This window comes from Lepidochelys kempii, chromosome 2, assembly GCF_965140285.1.
Source record: "Lepidochelys kempii isolate rLepKem1 chromosome 2, rLepKem1.hap1, whole genome shotgun sequence".
Taxonomy (NCBI): Eukaryota; Metazoa; Chordata; order Testudines; family Cheloniidae; genus Lepidochelys; species Lepidochelys kempii.
The window spans coordinates 252,838,858-252,852,773 of record NC_136381.1 but is presented as its reverse complement, the minus strand read 5'-3'; the positions used below and the strand labels follow the sequence as shown (position 1 = coordinate 252,852,773).

The 13,916-nt window shown below is 45.4% G+C and overlaps 1 protein-coding gene across 4 annotated transcripts in view; it reads right to left on the bottom strand.

Annotated features, from left to right (window-relative positions):
• PAXIP1 (PAX interacting protein 1) overlaps window positions 1-13,449 on the bottom strand; it is a 102,573-nt gene extending 89,124 nt beyond the window's left edge. For 3 of the 4 annotated variants that reach the window (XM_073334575.2, XM_073334577.2, XM_073334578.2), the window contains exons 1-3: window positions 13,050-13,448; window positions 8,214-8,348; window positions 13-56 (exon numbers count right to left, since the gene is read on the bottom strand). In XM_073334575.2, coding sequence (XP_073190676.2) covers window positions 13-56; window positions 8,214-8,348; window positions 13,050-13,136 — 266 coding nt within the window. In that variant the 5' untranslated portion in view covers window positions 13,137-13,448. Of the gene's footprint in view, window positions 1-12; window positions 57-8,213; window positions 8,349-13,049 lie in introns of all 4 variants that reach the window. The other variant, XM_073334579.2, reaches the window with a different exon arrangement.
• Window positions 13,450-13,916: the final 467 nt, after the last annotated feature.

Here is a 13,916-nt window from a genome sequence, read left to right as displayed (position 1 = left end):
TAGGAAGGATACGGCAGAAGAGCTCCACACTGAACAGACAAAATCACCCAGGAAGGCTGCAAGACAAAATTAATGAAGTATATTTTTAGTGAAGTATCTACAGCAACACACACAAATAATAGTTTGATTTCTGTCTGTATTCATTTTAAAACCACTCTTCAGTTCTACACCTTTCATCTTAAGATCACCAAGTGCTTTATAAACAATTTACTTAATTCTCACAACAGCCCACGTGATATTACTAGCTTTTAAACACAGATAAACTGAAGCACAAAAAATTAGTGCTCACAGAGCAAGTCAGCAGCAAAGACTGGAACAGAACCCAGGTTTCCTGACTTCCAGTCCCCGGCTTTAAACACCATATATTTGGACTCCCTTAAAGATATGAAGAATTCAAAATATATGTATTTATTTTGAGGATTTAATCCTCTCCCCCATCCCAAAGATTCATTTTGTTTTTCCTTAAACTTTTTTCCAGCTTTACCTTTTCCATTTTCTCTATTTCTTTTCCCTATTTTAGCCACACACTATAACTACTTTTAGTCCCTTTGATATCCTCTCTCTTCATACTTAGGCTTATCTTCTTGATTTAAAAAAAGAAAAGGAGTATTTGTGGCACCTTAGAGACTAACAAATTTATTTGAGCATAAGCTTTCGTGAGCTACAGCTCACTTCATCCGATGCATTCAGTGGAAAATACAGTGGGGAGATTTATGTTCACAGAGAACCTGAAACAATGGGTGTTATCATACACACTGTAAGGAGAGTGATCACTTAAGATGAGCTAATACCAGTGGGGGGGTGGGAGGGGGAAGACGACCTTTTGTAGTGATAATCAAGGTGGGCCATTTCCAGGACTTGACAAGAACGTCGGGGGGGGGGGGGGGGAATAAACATGGGGAAATAGTTTTACTTTGTGTAATGACCCATCCACTCCCAGTCTCTATTCAAGCCTAAATTAATTGTATCCAGTTTGCAAATTAATTCCAATTCAGCAGTCTCTCGTTGGAGTCTGTTTCTGAAGTTTTTTTGTTGTAATATTGCGACTTTTAGGTCTGTAATCAAGTGACCAGAGAGATTGAAGTGTTCTCCGATCGGTTTATGAATGTTATAATTCTTGACATCTGATTTGTGTCCATTTACGTAGAGACTGTCCAGTTTGACCAATGTACATGGCAGAGGGGCATTGCTGGCACATGATGGCATACATCACATTGGTAGATGTGCAGGTGAACAAGCCTCTGATAGCGTGGCTGATGTGATTAGGCCCTATGATGGTGTCCCCTGAATAGATATGTGGACACAGTTGGCAAAGGGCTTACAGTGTGTATGATAACACCCATTGTTTCATGTTCTCTGTGTATATAAATCTCCCCACTGTATTTTCCACTAAATGCATCCGATGAAGTGAGCTGTAGCTCAGGAAAGCTTATGCTCAAATAAATTTGTTAGTCTCTAAGGTGCCACAAGTCCTCCTTTTCTTTTTGCGAATACAGACTAACAAAGCTGCTACTCTGAAACCTTCTTGATTTACAAGCTCACACTATGATGTTATCAGATCAGATTAAACAGCTGAGAAGTGCTGCCCTTCTACTTGATAAATGTTTTAAAAAAAAGTTGGTACTACTACATGAAATTAAATTATTTAAATTAAAGCCATTAGGAAGTGGAAAGCACTGTTAATGTTTCTAAGCCCTTCCTCTGCACCTAAGACTTACAGCAATCTCCTTGTTTGTGAATACAGAAGTAAGCCACAGAGCATTCCATGCAAACCATCAGCCATAGCATACAATGTGTCTGCAAGTGCCCCAGCTGAACAGATCCATATCTACTGTATACAAAAGCAGGGGCACGGAGTTACCAGAAAAGATAAAAAAGTTTGAGAAGCAGCATGGACAGGGGACCGGCAGTTGTGGATTAGCCACTGGGCCAACGGAATCTGTGCCCAGGGGCCCCGGCCAATTGAGGGTCCCCAGAAAAATGGGTGCCCCCGTGCCCCAACCTGCTTGGCGCTCCTGCTGGGGAGCGGGGGAAGTCCACGCGCCCCGACCCTGCTCCCTGTCAAGAGTACTGGGCGGGGCAGGAGCCCTGGGTGGGTGGGGGATTTCCCCACATCAGCTCCCTGGCAGGAGTAGAGGGGGAACAGGGGACCCCCACTTGCTCTGGCCCAGGGTCCCACAAACCCCTAATCTGCCTCTTGGCACCAGAATGGGTAAGTATCTGGAACCTGGGGTCTGTTTCCCAGCTGTGTGTGAGACTGGCAGGGAAGTGTCTCAAGGTCACACAATTTTGTGCCAGTTTCCCCATCTATGAAGTGGGGTGTGTGACCAAATGCAACCCTGTATTTACACCCAACACACTAGTTTAATAATCATTGTATAACATACGCCTTTTGATGCATCATTTGAAATCTAACAACTCACTGGTCAATAATATCATGGTGAAATGTGAGTAGCAACATTACAGGTAAAGTTATGAACATAAGCTGAAACTATGGCTGAAATGTGTTTACCAGACAAGTCTGGGAGGAATAAACTTGTTCCTTAAAGACAAAGGACAAGTTAACGCCTCTAGCCAGGTTTCATCAAAGCTGACTGGCAATCACTGGTCAAGTGGCCATTCTTTGGCACTGGCGGGGAGCAAGAACAAATCGATTTGCATTTTAAGAAGCAACATGGAACTTCTCACCATGAGACTCCATGTCTCCATCCTCAAAGTGAAAAGAAATTTTATCTAGGGGTAACCCTCAAGAAGATGCATTTCAAAGGGTGATTAGACTATAAGTTTCAGACTAACAGCCGTGTCAGTCTGTGCTCACAAAAAAGAAAAAGGAGTACTTGTGGCACTTTAGAGACTAACCAATTTATTTGAGCATAAGCTTTCGTGAGCTACTGCTCACTTCATCGGATGCATACTGTGGAAAGTATAGAAGATCTTTTTATACACACAAAGCATGAAAAAATGGGTGTTTACCACTACGAAAGATTTTCTCTCCCTCCACCCCACTCTCCTGCTGGTAATAGCTTATCTAAAGTGATCACTCTCCTTACAATGTGTATGATAATCAAGGTGGGCCATTTCCAGCACAAATCCAGGGTTTAACAAGAACGTCCGGGGGGGGGGGGAGGAAAAAACAAGGGGAAATAGGTTACCTTGCATAATGACATAATGCCACTCCCAGTCTCTATTCAAGCCTAAGTTAATTGTATCCAATTTGCAAATGAATTCCAATTCAACAGTCTCTCGCTGGAGTCTGGTTTTGAAGTTTTTTTGTTGTAATATCGCAACTTTCATGTCTGTAATCGCGTGACCAGAGAGATTGAAGTGTTCTCCGACTGGTTTATGAATGTTATAATTCTTGACATCTGATTTGTGTCCATTTACTCTTTTACGTAGAGACTGTCCAGTTTGACCAATGTACATGGCAGAGGGGCATTACTGGCACATGATGGCATATATCACATTGGTGGATGTGCAGGTGAACGAGCCTCTGATAGTGTGGCTGATGTTCCCTAACGCCCCTACTCTACTTGCGCTATATTGATGACATCTTCATCATCTGGACCCATGGAAAAGAAGCCCTTGAGGAATTCCACCATGATTTCAACAATTTCCACCCCACCATCAACCTCAGACTGGTCCAGTCCACACAAGAGATCCACTTCCTGGACACTACAGTGCTAATAAACGATGGTCACATAAACACCACCCTATACCGGAAACCTACTAACCGCTATTCCTACCTACATGCCTCCAGCTTTCATCCTGACCACACCACACGATCCATTGTCTACAGCCAAGCTCTGCGATACAACTGCATTTGCTCCAACCCCTCAGACAGAGACAAACACAAGATCTCTATCAAGCGTTCTTACAACTACAATACCCACCTGCGGAAGAGAAGAAACAGATTGATAGAGCCAGAAGAGTTCCCAGAAGTCACCTACTACAGGACAGGCCTAACAAAGAAAATAACAGAACGCCACTAGCCGTCACCTTCAGCCCCCAACTAAAACCCCTCCAACGCATTATTAAGGATCTACAACCTATCCTGAAGGATGACCCAACACTCTCACAAATCTTGGGAGACAGGCCAGTCCTTGCCTACAGACAGCCCCCCAACCTGAAGCAAATACTCACCAGCAACCACATACCACACAACAGAACCACTAACCCAGGAACCTATCCTTGCAACAAAGCCCGTTGCCAACTGTGTCTATTCAGGGGACACCATCATAGGGCCTAATCACATCAGCCACACTATCAGAGGCTAGTTCACCTGCATATCCACCAATGTGATATATGTCATCATATGCCAGCAATGCCCCTCTGCCATGTACATTGGTCAAACTGGACAGTCTCTACGTAAAAGAGTAAATGGACACAAATCAGATGTCAAGAATTATAACATTCATAAACCAGTCGGAGAACACTTCAATCTCTCTGGTCACGCGATTACAGACATGAAAGTTGCGATATTACAACAAAAAAACTTCAAATCCAGACTCCAGCGAGAGACTGTTGAATTGGAATTCATTTGCAAATTGGATACAATTAACTTAGGCTTGAATAGAGACTGGGAGTGGCATTATGTCATTATGCAAGGTAACCTATTTCCTCTTGTTTTTTCCTACCCCCACCCCAGACGTTCTTGTTAAACCCTGGATTTGTGCTGGAAATGGCCCACCTTGATTATCATACACATTGTAAGGAGAGTGATCACTTTAGATAAACTATTACCAGCAGGAGAGTGGGGTGGGGGGAGAGAAAACCTTTTGTAGTGGTAAACACCCATTTTTTCATGCTTTGTGTGTATAAAAAGATCTTCTATACTTTCCACAGTATGCATCCGATGAAGTGAGCAGTAGCTCACGAAAGCTTATGCTCAAATAAATTGGTTAGTCTCTAAGGTGCCACAAGTACTCCTTTTCTTTAGACTATAAGTGAGGGTCAAAAACAACCCAGGTATTCTAACTTTCTTTCTCTCCGTATCTGTCTCTCGCTCTCTTTCTCCTAAGACAACAAAGGAACCAGACTCTGGAATTTGAAAGGGTTCTGACCTGAGAATTTGGTCAGCCCCATTGCTGGGAACATGTGTAAGGATTTTATCTCGAACTAAGTCTTGTTTGCTAAGTTTTAGTTACCAGAAAACATTTTATCTTTATTTCTCTTTTAACCATTTCTGACTTTAATGCCTCATACTTGTACTCGTTTAAAATCTCTCTTTGTAGTTAAAGATCAAAACTAATCCAGTGTTACCAAAAACAATGAGGAGTCCTTGTGGCACCTTAGAGACTAACAAATTTATTTGGGCATAAGCTTTCGTGGGCTAGAACCCACTTTATCGGATGCATAGAGGAAAATACAGGAGCAGGTACAAATACATGAAAGGATGGGGGGGTTGCTTTACCAAGTGTGAGGTCAGTCTAACAAGATAAATCAATTAACAGCAGGATACCAAGGGAGGAAAAATAACTTTTGAAGTGGTAAGAGAGTGGCCCATTACAGACAGTTGACAAGAAGGTGTGAGTAACAGTAGGGATAAATTAGTATTGAGGAAATTAAGTTCAGGTTTTGTAATGACCCAACCACTCCCTGTCTCTATTCAGGCCAAAGCTGATGGTAACCAGTTTGCAAATTCATTCCAGTTATGCAGCTTCACATTGGAGTCTGTTTTTGAAGTTTTTGTTGTTGAAGAATTGCCACTTTTAGGTCTATTATTGAGTGACCAGAGAGACTGAAGTGGGGGAGGGATAGCTCAGTGGTTTGAGCATTGGCCTGCTAAACCCAGGGTTGTGAGTTCAATCCTTGAGGGGGCCATTTGGGATCTGGGGCAAAAATTGGGGACTGGTCCTGCTTTGAGCAGGGGGTTGGACTAGATGACCTCCTGAGGTCCCTTCCAACCCTGATATTCTAAGTGTTCTTCAACTGGTTTTTGAATTATATGATTCCTGATGTCAGATTTCTGTCCATTTATTCTTTTGCATAGAGACTGTTTGGTTTGGCCAATGTACATGGCAGAGGGGCATTGCTGGCACACATTGGTAGATATATCACATTGGTAGATGTGCAGGTGAACGAGTGTTCTATTTAAATCCAGTGTTGTATTTAAGTTGAACTGTTTGGGTATCTCCAGTTAAAAAGCAAACTGTTGGATACTGATCCCTTATAGGGGCAACAGACCTCTAACATCTGAACTGTCCAGGAGACAGCTAGACAGTGAAGAACACACGTTTGGGGGAAATTCTGGGACTGGGAGTGGGTTGGGGTCATCTTCCAAGTGGTAACCAAGGCTGGTGGAAGCCAGAGTGTGACTGGGGCGTGGCTGGCAGGCTGCAGCAATACAGATGCTCAGGGAGACACCTGCATACTGTTTGTTAAGGACCCAGGTTGGGAGCTACGGCAGCAAAGCATAGTGGAAAGAAAAGGAGTACTTGTGGCACCTTAGAGACTAACCAATTTATTTGAGCATAAGCTTTCGTGAGCTACAGCTCACTTCATCGGATGCATACTGTGGAAAGTGTAAAAGATCTTTTTATATACACACAAAGCATGAAAAAATACCTCCTCCTTGTGTGTATATTAAAAGATCTTTTACACTTTCCACAGCATGCATCCGATGAAGTGAGCTGTAGCTCACGAAAGCTTATACTCAAATAAATTGCTTAGTCTCTAAGGTGCCACAAGTACTCCTTTTCTTTTTGCGAATACAGACTAACACGGCAGTTACTCTGAAAGCATAGTGAGGCACCCAATGTTGAAGGCAGGTGGTAACACAACCCCCCACTGATCTGGATTGCACCCCAGAATGTGATAGGGAGAAATGATACTCCCCTTCCACTGATGTCACAGATGAAAAGCATTGTAAAGAGAGCTGTATTAGTAAAGTATTATCATCACTATTACTAAACCGAAGAGCCAAAATGGACTTGTTTGATTTGTGTTTAAATAGAAACCTGCTCCTAATGGTATTTCATTTTTGACTTCCACTATGTCCTGTTAGTTTTCTTGCATTTCTACAGTGTCATGCAAACCCATGTACTACAGTAGAACCTAAAAGTTACAAACACCTTGGGAATGGAGGTTGTTCGTAACTCTGAAATGTTCCTAACGCTGAACAAAACAGTATGGTTATTTTTTCAAAAGTTTACAACTGAACATTGACTTAAGACAGCTTTTAACCTTTACTTTGCAGAAAAATGCTGCTTTCCCTTTTTTTTTTTTGTGGGGCAGGGGGTACTTTATGTTTAACACAGTACTGTATTTGCCTTATTTTTTTTTGGTCTCTGCTGCTGCCTGACTGAAGACTTCCGATTCCAAATGTGGTGTGTGGTTGACTGGTCAGTTTGTAACTCTGGTGTGCGTAACTCTGAAGTTCTACTGTACAATATATTACGAGCCACCAGAATTCAGTATTGCCAACTTCTAGCATTAAAAAAATAATAATAATAATAAAAATCATGAGTCATGACCTCTCATCCCCAAACCATGAGATTTTTAAAATAATATATTCTAAGATCTTTATATTGACTTTCTGTCTCTTAAATAATTAGGTTCACATTTTCAAGCTTATTTCCACAAACATGAAATCAAGAAACATAGCTTTCATTAAAAAAAAAAAAAAAATGAGATTCTGGTGTATACACAAGACTCCTGCACTTTAAGAAAAAGCACCAAAAGACTCACAATAACATCACAAAAGCTGATAACACTGAGATTTATATGGAATCTATTTAGGCTTTACTTTTTAAAAAAACGGGTCTCAGAATGTGCATGTGAAGAAGAAATGTATATGCAGACTATTTTTTATAACAGTATTTTATTGCCCGCAACTGCAGACAGACTTTCCCAGGCCAAATAACTGTAACTAGGACCACAGCACCCTAGATAACAGAGGAAGAAGAAAGGCAAAGGTGATAAAAAAAAATTGGGAAGGACAATGAGAACAAACAGGCAACTAATAACCAAAAAAAAGGGGGGAAGAGCACAGTGCTGGTAAAAGGGTTATATGATGCTTTGAAAACCTATAACTGTCATTCAGAAAACAAGTTGGGCACCAAATTTAGAGCAGGTTAGACACCCCTCCCCCCATTTTCTTCACACATCAGGTGAACATGAATGATACTTTAAAAAAAACAACCCCAAATTACAATGAATTACAGTGGAAAACAATTATATTAACATTTCTACTGTGTTATACAGTAGTTACTCACCTTTACCACAGGAAGATCGAAGACCTCACGAGATTCTCCAACCTCGGGATTGTCCCCATCTTCCGAAATAATGTGTGAAGCCAGTGCATTATAAGAAACCTCCTTTGCTTTCCCAGCTTTCAGAAGCTGAATAACCTAAAAACCAAAGAGCAAGACAAATCAAAAGGTCATCTGATAATTTTTGGCTTGAGAAAAATATTAATGTAGCAACACTAACAACTCTTGGGGGTTGGAGAAGTAATATTTCACTTAGTTCTCTTCTTATAGAAATCATAATTATGTTGTAGGCAAGGCTGGTAGCACTGCCTAATATTAAGTTTGCCCCACACTGCCCATTAAAAGACCCTGTTTTCAGTTGCTTATAACTTTGCCAAACTTTAACCATTTGGCTGAAATTTTATATGGGGAATTATACTGAATTATTTTGGAAAATTTCATAACGTAAGAATGACCATACTGGGTCAGACTAATGGTCCATCTAGCCCAGTAGCCTGTCTTCTGACAGCAGCCACTGCCAGATGTTTCTAAGGAAATGAACAGAACAGGCCCTGTTGTCCAGTTCCAGCATCTGGCAGTCAGAAGCACAGGGACACCCAGGGCATGGGGTTGCATCCCTGATCATCTTGGTTTATAATCACTGTTGGAACGATCCTACACGAACTTGACAATTCTTTTTTGAGCCCAGTTATACTTTTGGCCTTCACGAACATCCCCTGGTAATGAGTTCCACAGGTAGACTGTGCATCATGTGAAAGTAGTACTTTCTTATGTATGTTTTAAACCTGCTACCTATTAATTTAATTGGGTGACCCCTAATTCTTCTGCTCTGTGAAGGGTTAAATAACTCCTCCCTGTACACAGTTTCTCCACACCGTTCATGATTTTAGAGACCTCTATCCTATTCCCCCTTATTAATCTCTTTTTCAAACTGAACAGTCCCAGTTTTTTCCATCTCTCCTCATATGGGAGCTGTTCCATACCCCTAATCATTTTTGTTGGCTTTCTCTATACCGTTTCCATTTCTAATATACCTTTTTTGAGAAAGGGTGACCAGAACTGCACGCTGTATTCAAGGTGTGGGCGTACCATGAATATATATAGTGGCACTATAATATTTTGTCTTATTATCTATCCCTGCCCTAATGGCTCCTAACATTATTAGCTTTTCTGGCTACCTTGGCACAGTGAGTGGATGTTTTCAGAGAACTATCCACAATGACTCCAAGATCTCTTTCTTGAGTGGTAATAGTTAATTTAGACCCCATCATTTTGTATGTGTAGTTGGGGTATTTTCCAATATGCATTACTTCGCATTTATCACCAATGAAATTCATCTGCCATTTTGTTGCCCAGTCACCCAGTTTTGTGAGATCCCTTTGTAACTCTTCAGTGTGCTTTGACTTAATCAGGGGTTCTCAAACTTCATGACACCGTGACCACCTTTGGACAATAAAAATTACTATCCAGGAGGGGGGACTGAAGCCTGAGCTTTGGTCCTGGGTCCCAGCAAGTCTAAGCCAGCCCTGGCGCCCCCATTAAAATGGGGTCGTGACCCACTTTGGGGTCCCAATCCACAATTTGAGAACCACTGGACTTAACTATCTTGAGTAATTTTGCATCATCTGAAAACTTTGCCACCTCACCTTTTATTCCCTTTTCCAGATTGTTTATGAATGTTGAACAGCAATGGCCCCAAAACAATTTAGTCGTTTACGAGAATCAGACTAGAAACTAATACAATGTTTTGTCCATGTTAAAAAATTCTGGCAACCTTTTATTTGAACTGCTCTAGTGTCCCGATGCTTTGGAGCGGTCTGCTGAGACTGGGAGCTGGAGGGGAAGAGAAGGCTAGTTGGGCAAACAAACTGGGGTGGAGAGCTGGTAAGGGATATGTTGGAGGAGGACTGGGACAGAGAGCCACATTGCTGGTGGAAACAGGGGATTCACTGAGATTGGACAGCTGAGAGCTGAGAGCAGAGTAGGACTAGTGTGTACAGGGATGGGGCGAGGAGACAAATCTGACAAGGAGCTATGATGTGAGGGGAGAATTAGGATTGGCTGGGCAAAGAGATTGGGACAAGGAGCAAGGGGGCAGGAGTGGGAAGATGGGAGACACAGATCAGATGAGGAGCTGGAAGAGGTGAATGGGGACTGGGTGTGGGAATGGGGAGAGACTGTGACGAGAATCCTAAAAAGGCAGATTGGGACTGAAAGGGTAAGAACAGTGGGAATAGGACAAGGAAGTAGGGGTGGGAAAGAGACAAGACTGAAAGAGGGACAGGGTAGAAGGGCTAATGCTTGGGACGAATTGCCAAAGAGTCTGTGCCTAGTAGGGTACATTCCACTCCACAGGCTGGACTAGAACTTGTGATTGCTGAAGCTAACTATCCCTCTGTTGTCAGCAAATATCTATGAAACCAACTGGCAAATGTGCTGGTCCACACAGAGGATGACAAACTACTACTGCTATTAGTTACTCCATAATGGAGGTCTGTTCCAACAATAGCAGAGATCTCTTCACTGGATCTAAAGATTCCAACCCTGCTGATGACCACTGTGGGTGTCAATATAATACCACATGTTAGAATTTCTGTTTTTTAGTTTGTTTTTTTAAAAACCTAGAAAGTTACACATAAAAAGCTATATTGAAATACCACTATTAACATTGCCAGGTCAAGCACACAAAAGTTAGGAAAAAACAAAATTAAGACTGCATTTGTAAAATGGGGATAATACTGTCCCCTCACCTCACAGCAGCATTGTGAAGATTTAATTAATATATGTTTGTGAAGCACTTTAAAACTACAGTGAGGGGCACCACAGAAATACCCTTGAGAAAATTAATAATTCTGTCTCCACAGCAGAGTTTGAATAGTGTGCAGTAAACAAGGCATGGGGTCACACACATTGAACAATGAGGATAAAACAAAATACTGAATAGCTAGCCGCTTATTAAGTAAGTGACATCCATACTTGCAAGGAATGAGGCAGGGGTCTTATGGGAAAAATAATACATGATCACATAATTAAAAAACTTTTCATAATGCATATGCATAAGGGAGCTGAATTTAGGTTGCACAGGCAACATTAATTCTGGCATTTCCTACCTTTTGGGTGCTTTACTTTGCTACTTTAATAATAAAAACATTTTTGGGTGTGTGTGTTTAATAGTATTATAACTACAAAAACAGAACAAATCTAGGTAAATTGTCTCTGAAAACTCTGCCATTTTTTATTTTGTCTCTGATGCAAGTGCACCCTACCATTTAGAAACCTCCTGCCCTGACAACACCACCTGCTCCCTCCATCCCCCCGCATGTATCCTTGCAGGTGGTACTTCAAGTTCTGTTTTATTTTCACTCCTGGAATGTTTGTGATTTCTTAGAATGGTCTGATTGGGGCCTTGTGTGCTACTTACTGACAATCAGCCAAAACTTTGTGAAGAAGTTAGACTGCAAGAATATTCTAATTTACTTTACTTTAAAAAGTAGAGAAAAGTTCTTTTAATCAACTCCAGCAGTTAGTTACGATAGGTTTTTTTATACAATTCTAATACTTACAGAGATGAATATTTCAAGTTTATCATATGAAACTATAACAAGTACTAAAAAGCCCCCAAATCACATTTTTCACATGCAAAAAAGTAATAACTGTCTGCTTTAACAAAAGTTATGTGCAAATATAGTAACTAAGTAGGCTGCTCACACCCCTAGTCCACACATGTTAAAGTGTATTCATTTTCAACCCAAGAACACAATGACAAGGTTCTCTGTATGTTCTCCATCCCCCACAAGCTAACTTTCTGCATAAAAGCCAACATGACCAGTATGCTCTGGAGCTGGGGAGAGAGCTGCCACTGGGGTCAGTGCCCATGGTCGGGTGCTGCGGGGAGGAATTATCAGTGGAGTCAGTGCCCATAGCTTGGAATTTGGTATGGGGTGTGTGTGTGAAGGGGGTATGTCAATGGGGTCAATCCCTGCAACCTGGAGTTGGGCATGGACGAGAGGGAGCAGTCAGTGCCCATGGCTCGGAGCTGGTCGGAAGGGTCTGTCAATGGGGTCAGTGCCTGCAGGCTGGCGCCGAGCATACAGGGAGAGAGAGACTGCCAGTGGCTGTCACCTGGAACTGGGCATGGGGAGAGAGAAGGGGTCTGCCAGTGGGATCTGTATTGGCCGCCTGGTGATGGGCAAGGGGGAGGCTGCCTGGCAGCGGGGTCAGTGCCCACGGGCTGGCCTGGGGAGGGGCAGAGGGGAAGGAGGCGGCTGTCGGGGGGGGGGGGGGGGCTACAGGCTGGCCCCGGGGAAGGGAGGGCTGTGGGGGAGTCTGTATCTGCGGGTTGGCCCGGAGGACGGTGGGGGGCTGTCGGGGGGGAGGGGGGGTAGAAGGGGCCGTGCCCACGGGCTCGCCCAGAGAGGGGGCTGCCGCCGTCGGAGGGGGCCGGGGTCAGCGCTGCCCCAGCGGCCTGGGGCACTGGCTCGGCCCGGGGCACTGGCTCGGCCCGGGGCAGCAACAGCAGCAGGCTCCCGGCCCGCCTCTGTTCCGCAGGAAATCCCTCTCCCCAGCCCCGTCCCGGCAGCTCGGCGCAGGCTGCTGTGGGGCCTGCGCACCGGGGGGCGGCCGGCCGGTTCTACGGCGCGCGGGGTCGACAGAGGCTGCAGCCCATTCGCCCGCACCCCCCTCAGAGAGGGCGCGAGTCCCTCCCCACCGCCCCACCTTTGCGCGGCGCGAGCTTTAAAGCGGCGCGAGCTCCCACGGCTGTCACCGGCGCGAGCCGCGCGGGGAAGCGGTGGAAGAACCCACAGTGCCCAGCGGGGGAGGGGGGGGGTGACTCGGTACCTTGGGGTCGATGTCTCCCACAGCGAAGAACTTGACATCTTTGAACATCTCCTCGGGCACTTTGAGCTCCTCCCCGCCCGCCGACATGGTCCAGTCCGTGCGGAGCCGCGGCCCGCGCTCCCTGGGACCAGCCTGGCGCTCACGTCCCCTCCCCCGTCAGAGCAGCCGAACCGCGGGAGCAAGGCGCGCGCTGCGGAAGGCACCATCCCCCGCCGGGACCCGGGGGGAGACTGAGCCGAGCGGTCCGATCAGCGTCCCCGACTGCCACGGACTCCGCTGGCTGCGCCTCCGGGCACGGGCACGGGCTCTCCCGGAACCAGGGCCGAGCGCCTGCGTTCAACCACGCCGCGCAGCCCGCCACTCCCCCCTCTCGCCACGTTCAATGGACTCTCCTCCCCAGCGAACGGGGCAGGCGGCGGGGCTGCCTGGTCCCGCCCATTAACAAACAACAGGGAGGGGGGAAGCCGCTCCCCTCGCAGGCCCCGCCCCTCCTGCTCTCCCTCCCCGTGTCCCCTGCTCCCCCGCCCGCCCCGTGCCTCCCCCTGCCCCCCCCTTTCCTGCCTCAGCCCTTCTCCCCTCCCCCACCTCATGCCTGGCTCAGACCCACCCCGCCAGCTTTCTCCCCCATCCCCTCCCGTCAGCTCCCCCCGCTGCTCCTCCTCCTCCTCCTCCCGCCTGGGCACACGTGGGCACCTCCGGAAAGGAGCCTGCACTCCCCCGCCCCCGGCCCCCACAGACCGGCCTGCTGTGGGGGAGGGGGAGATGTCTGGCTCTGTCCCTCCGCCTCCCTCCCCGCTGTGCAGGCGGATGGCGCGGTCCCCTCGCCCCTGCAGGGAGCGGGCTGCGAAGGGAGCTGTCGCTCAGGGA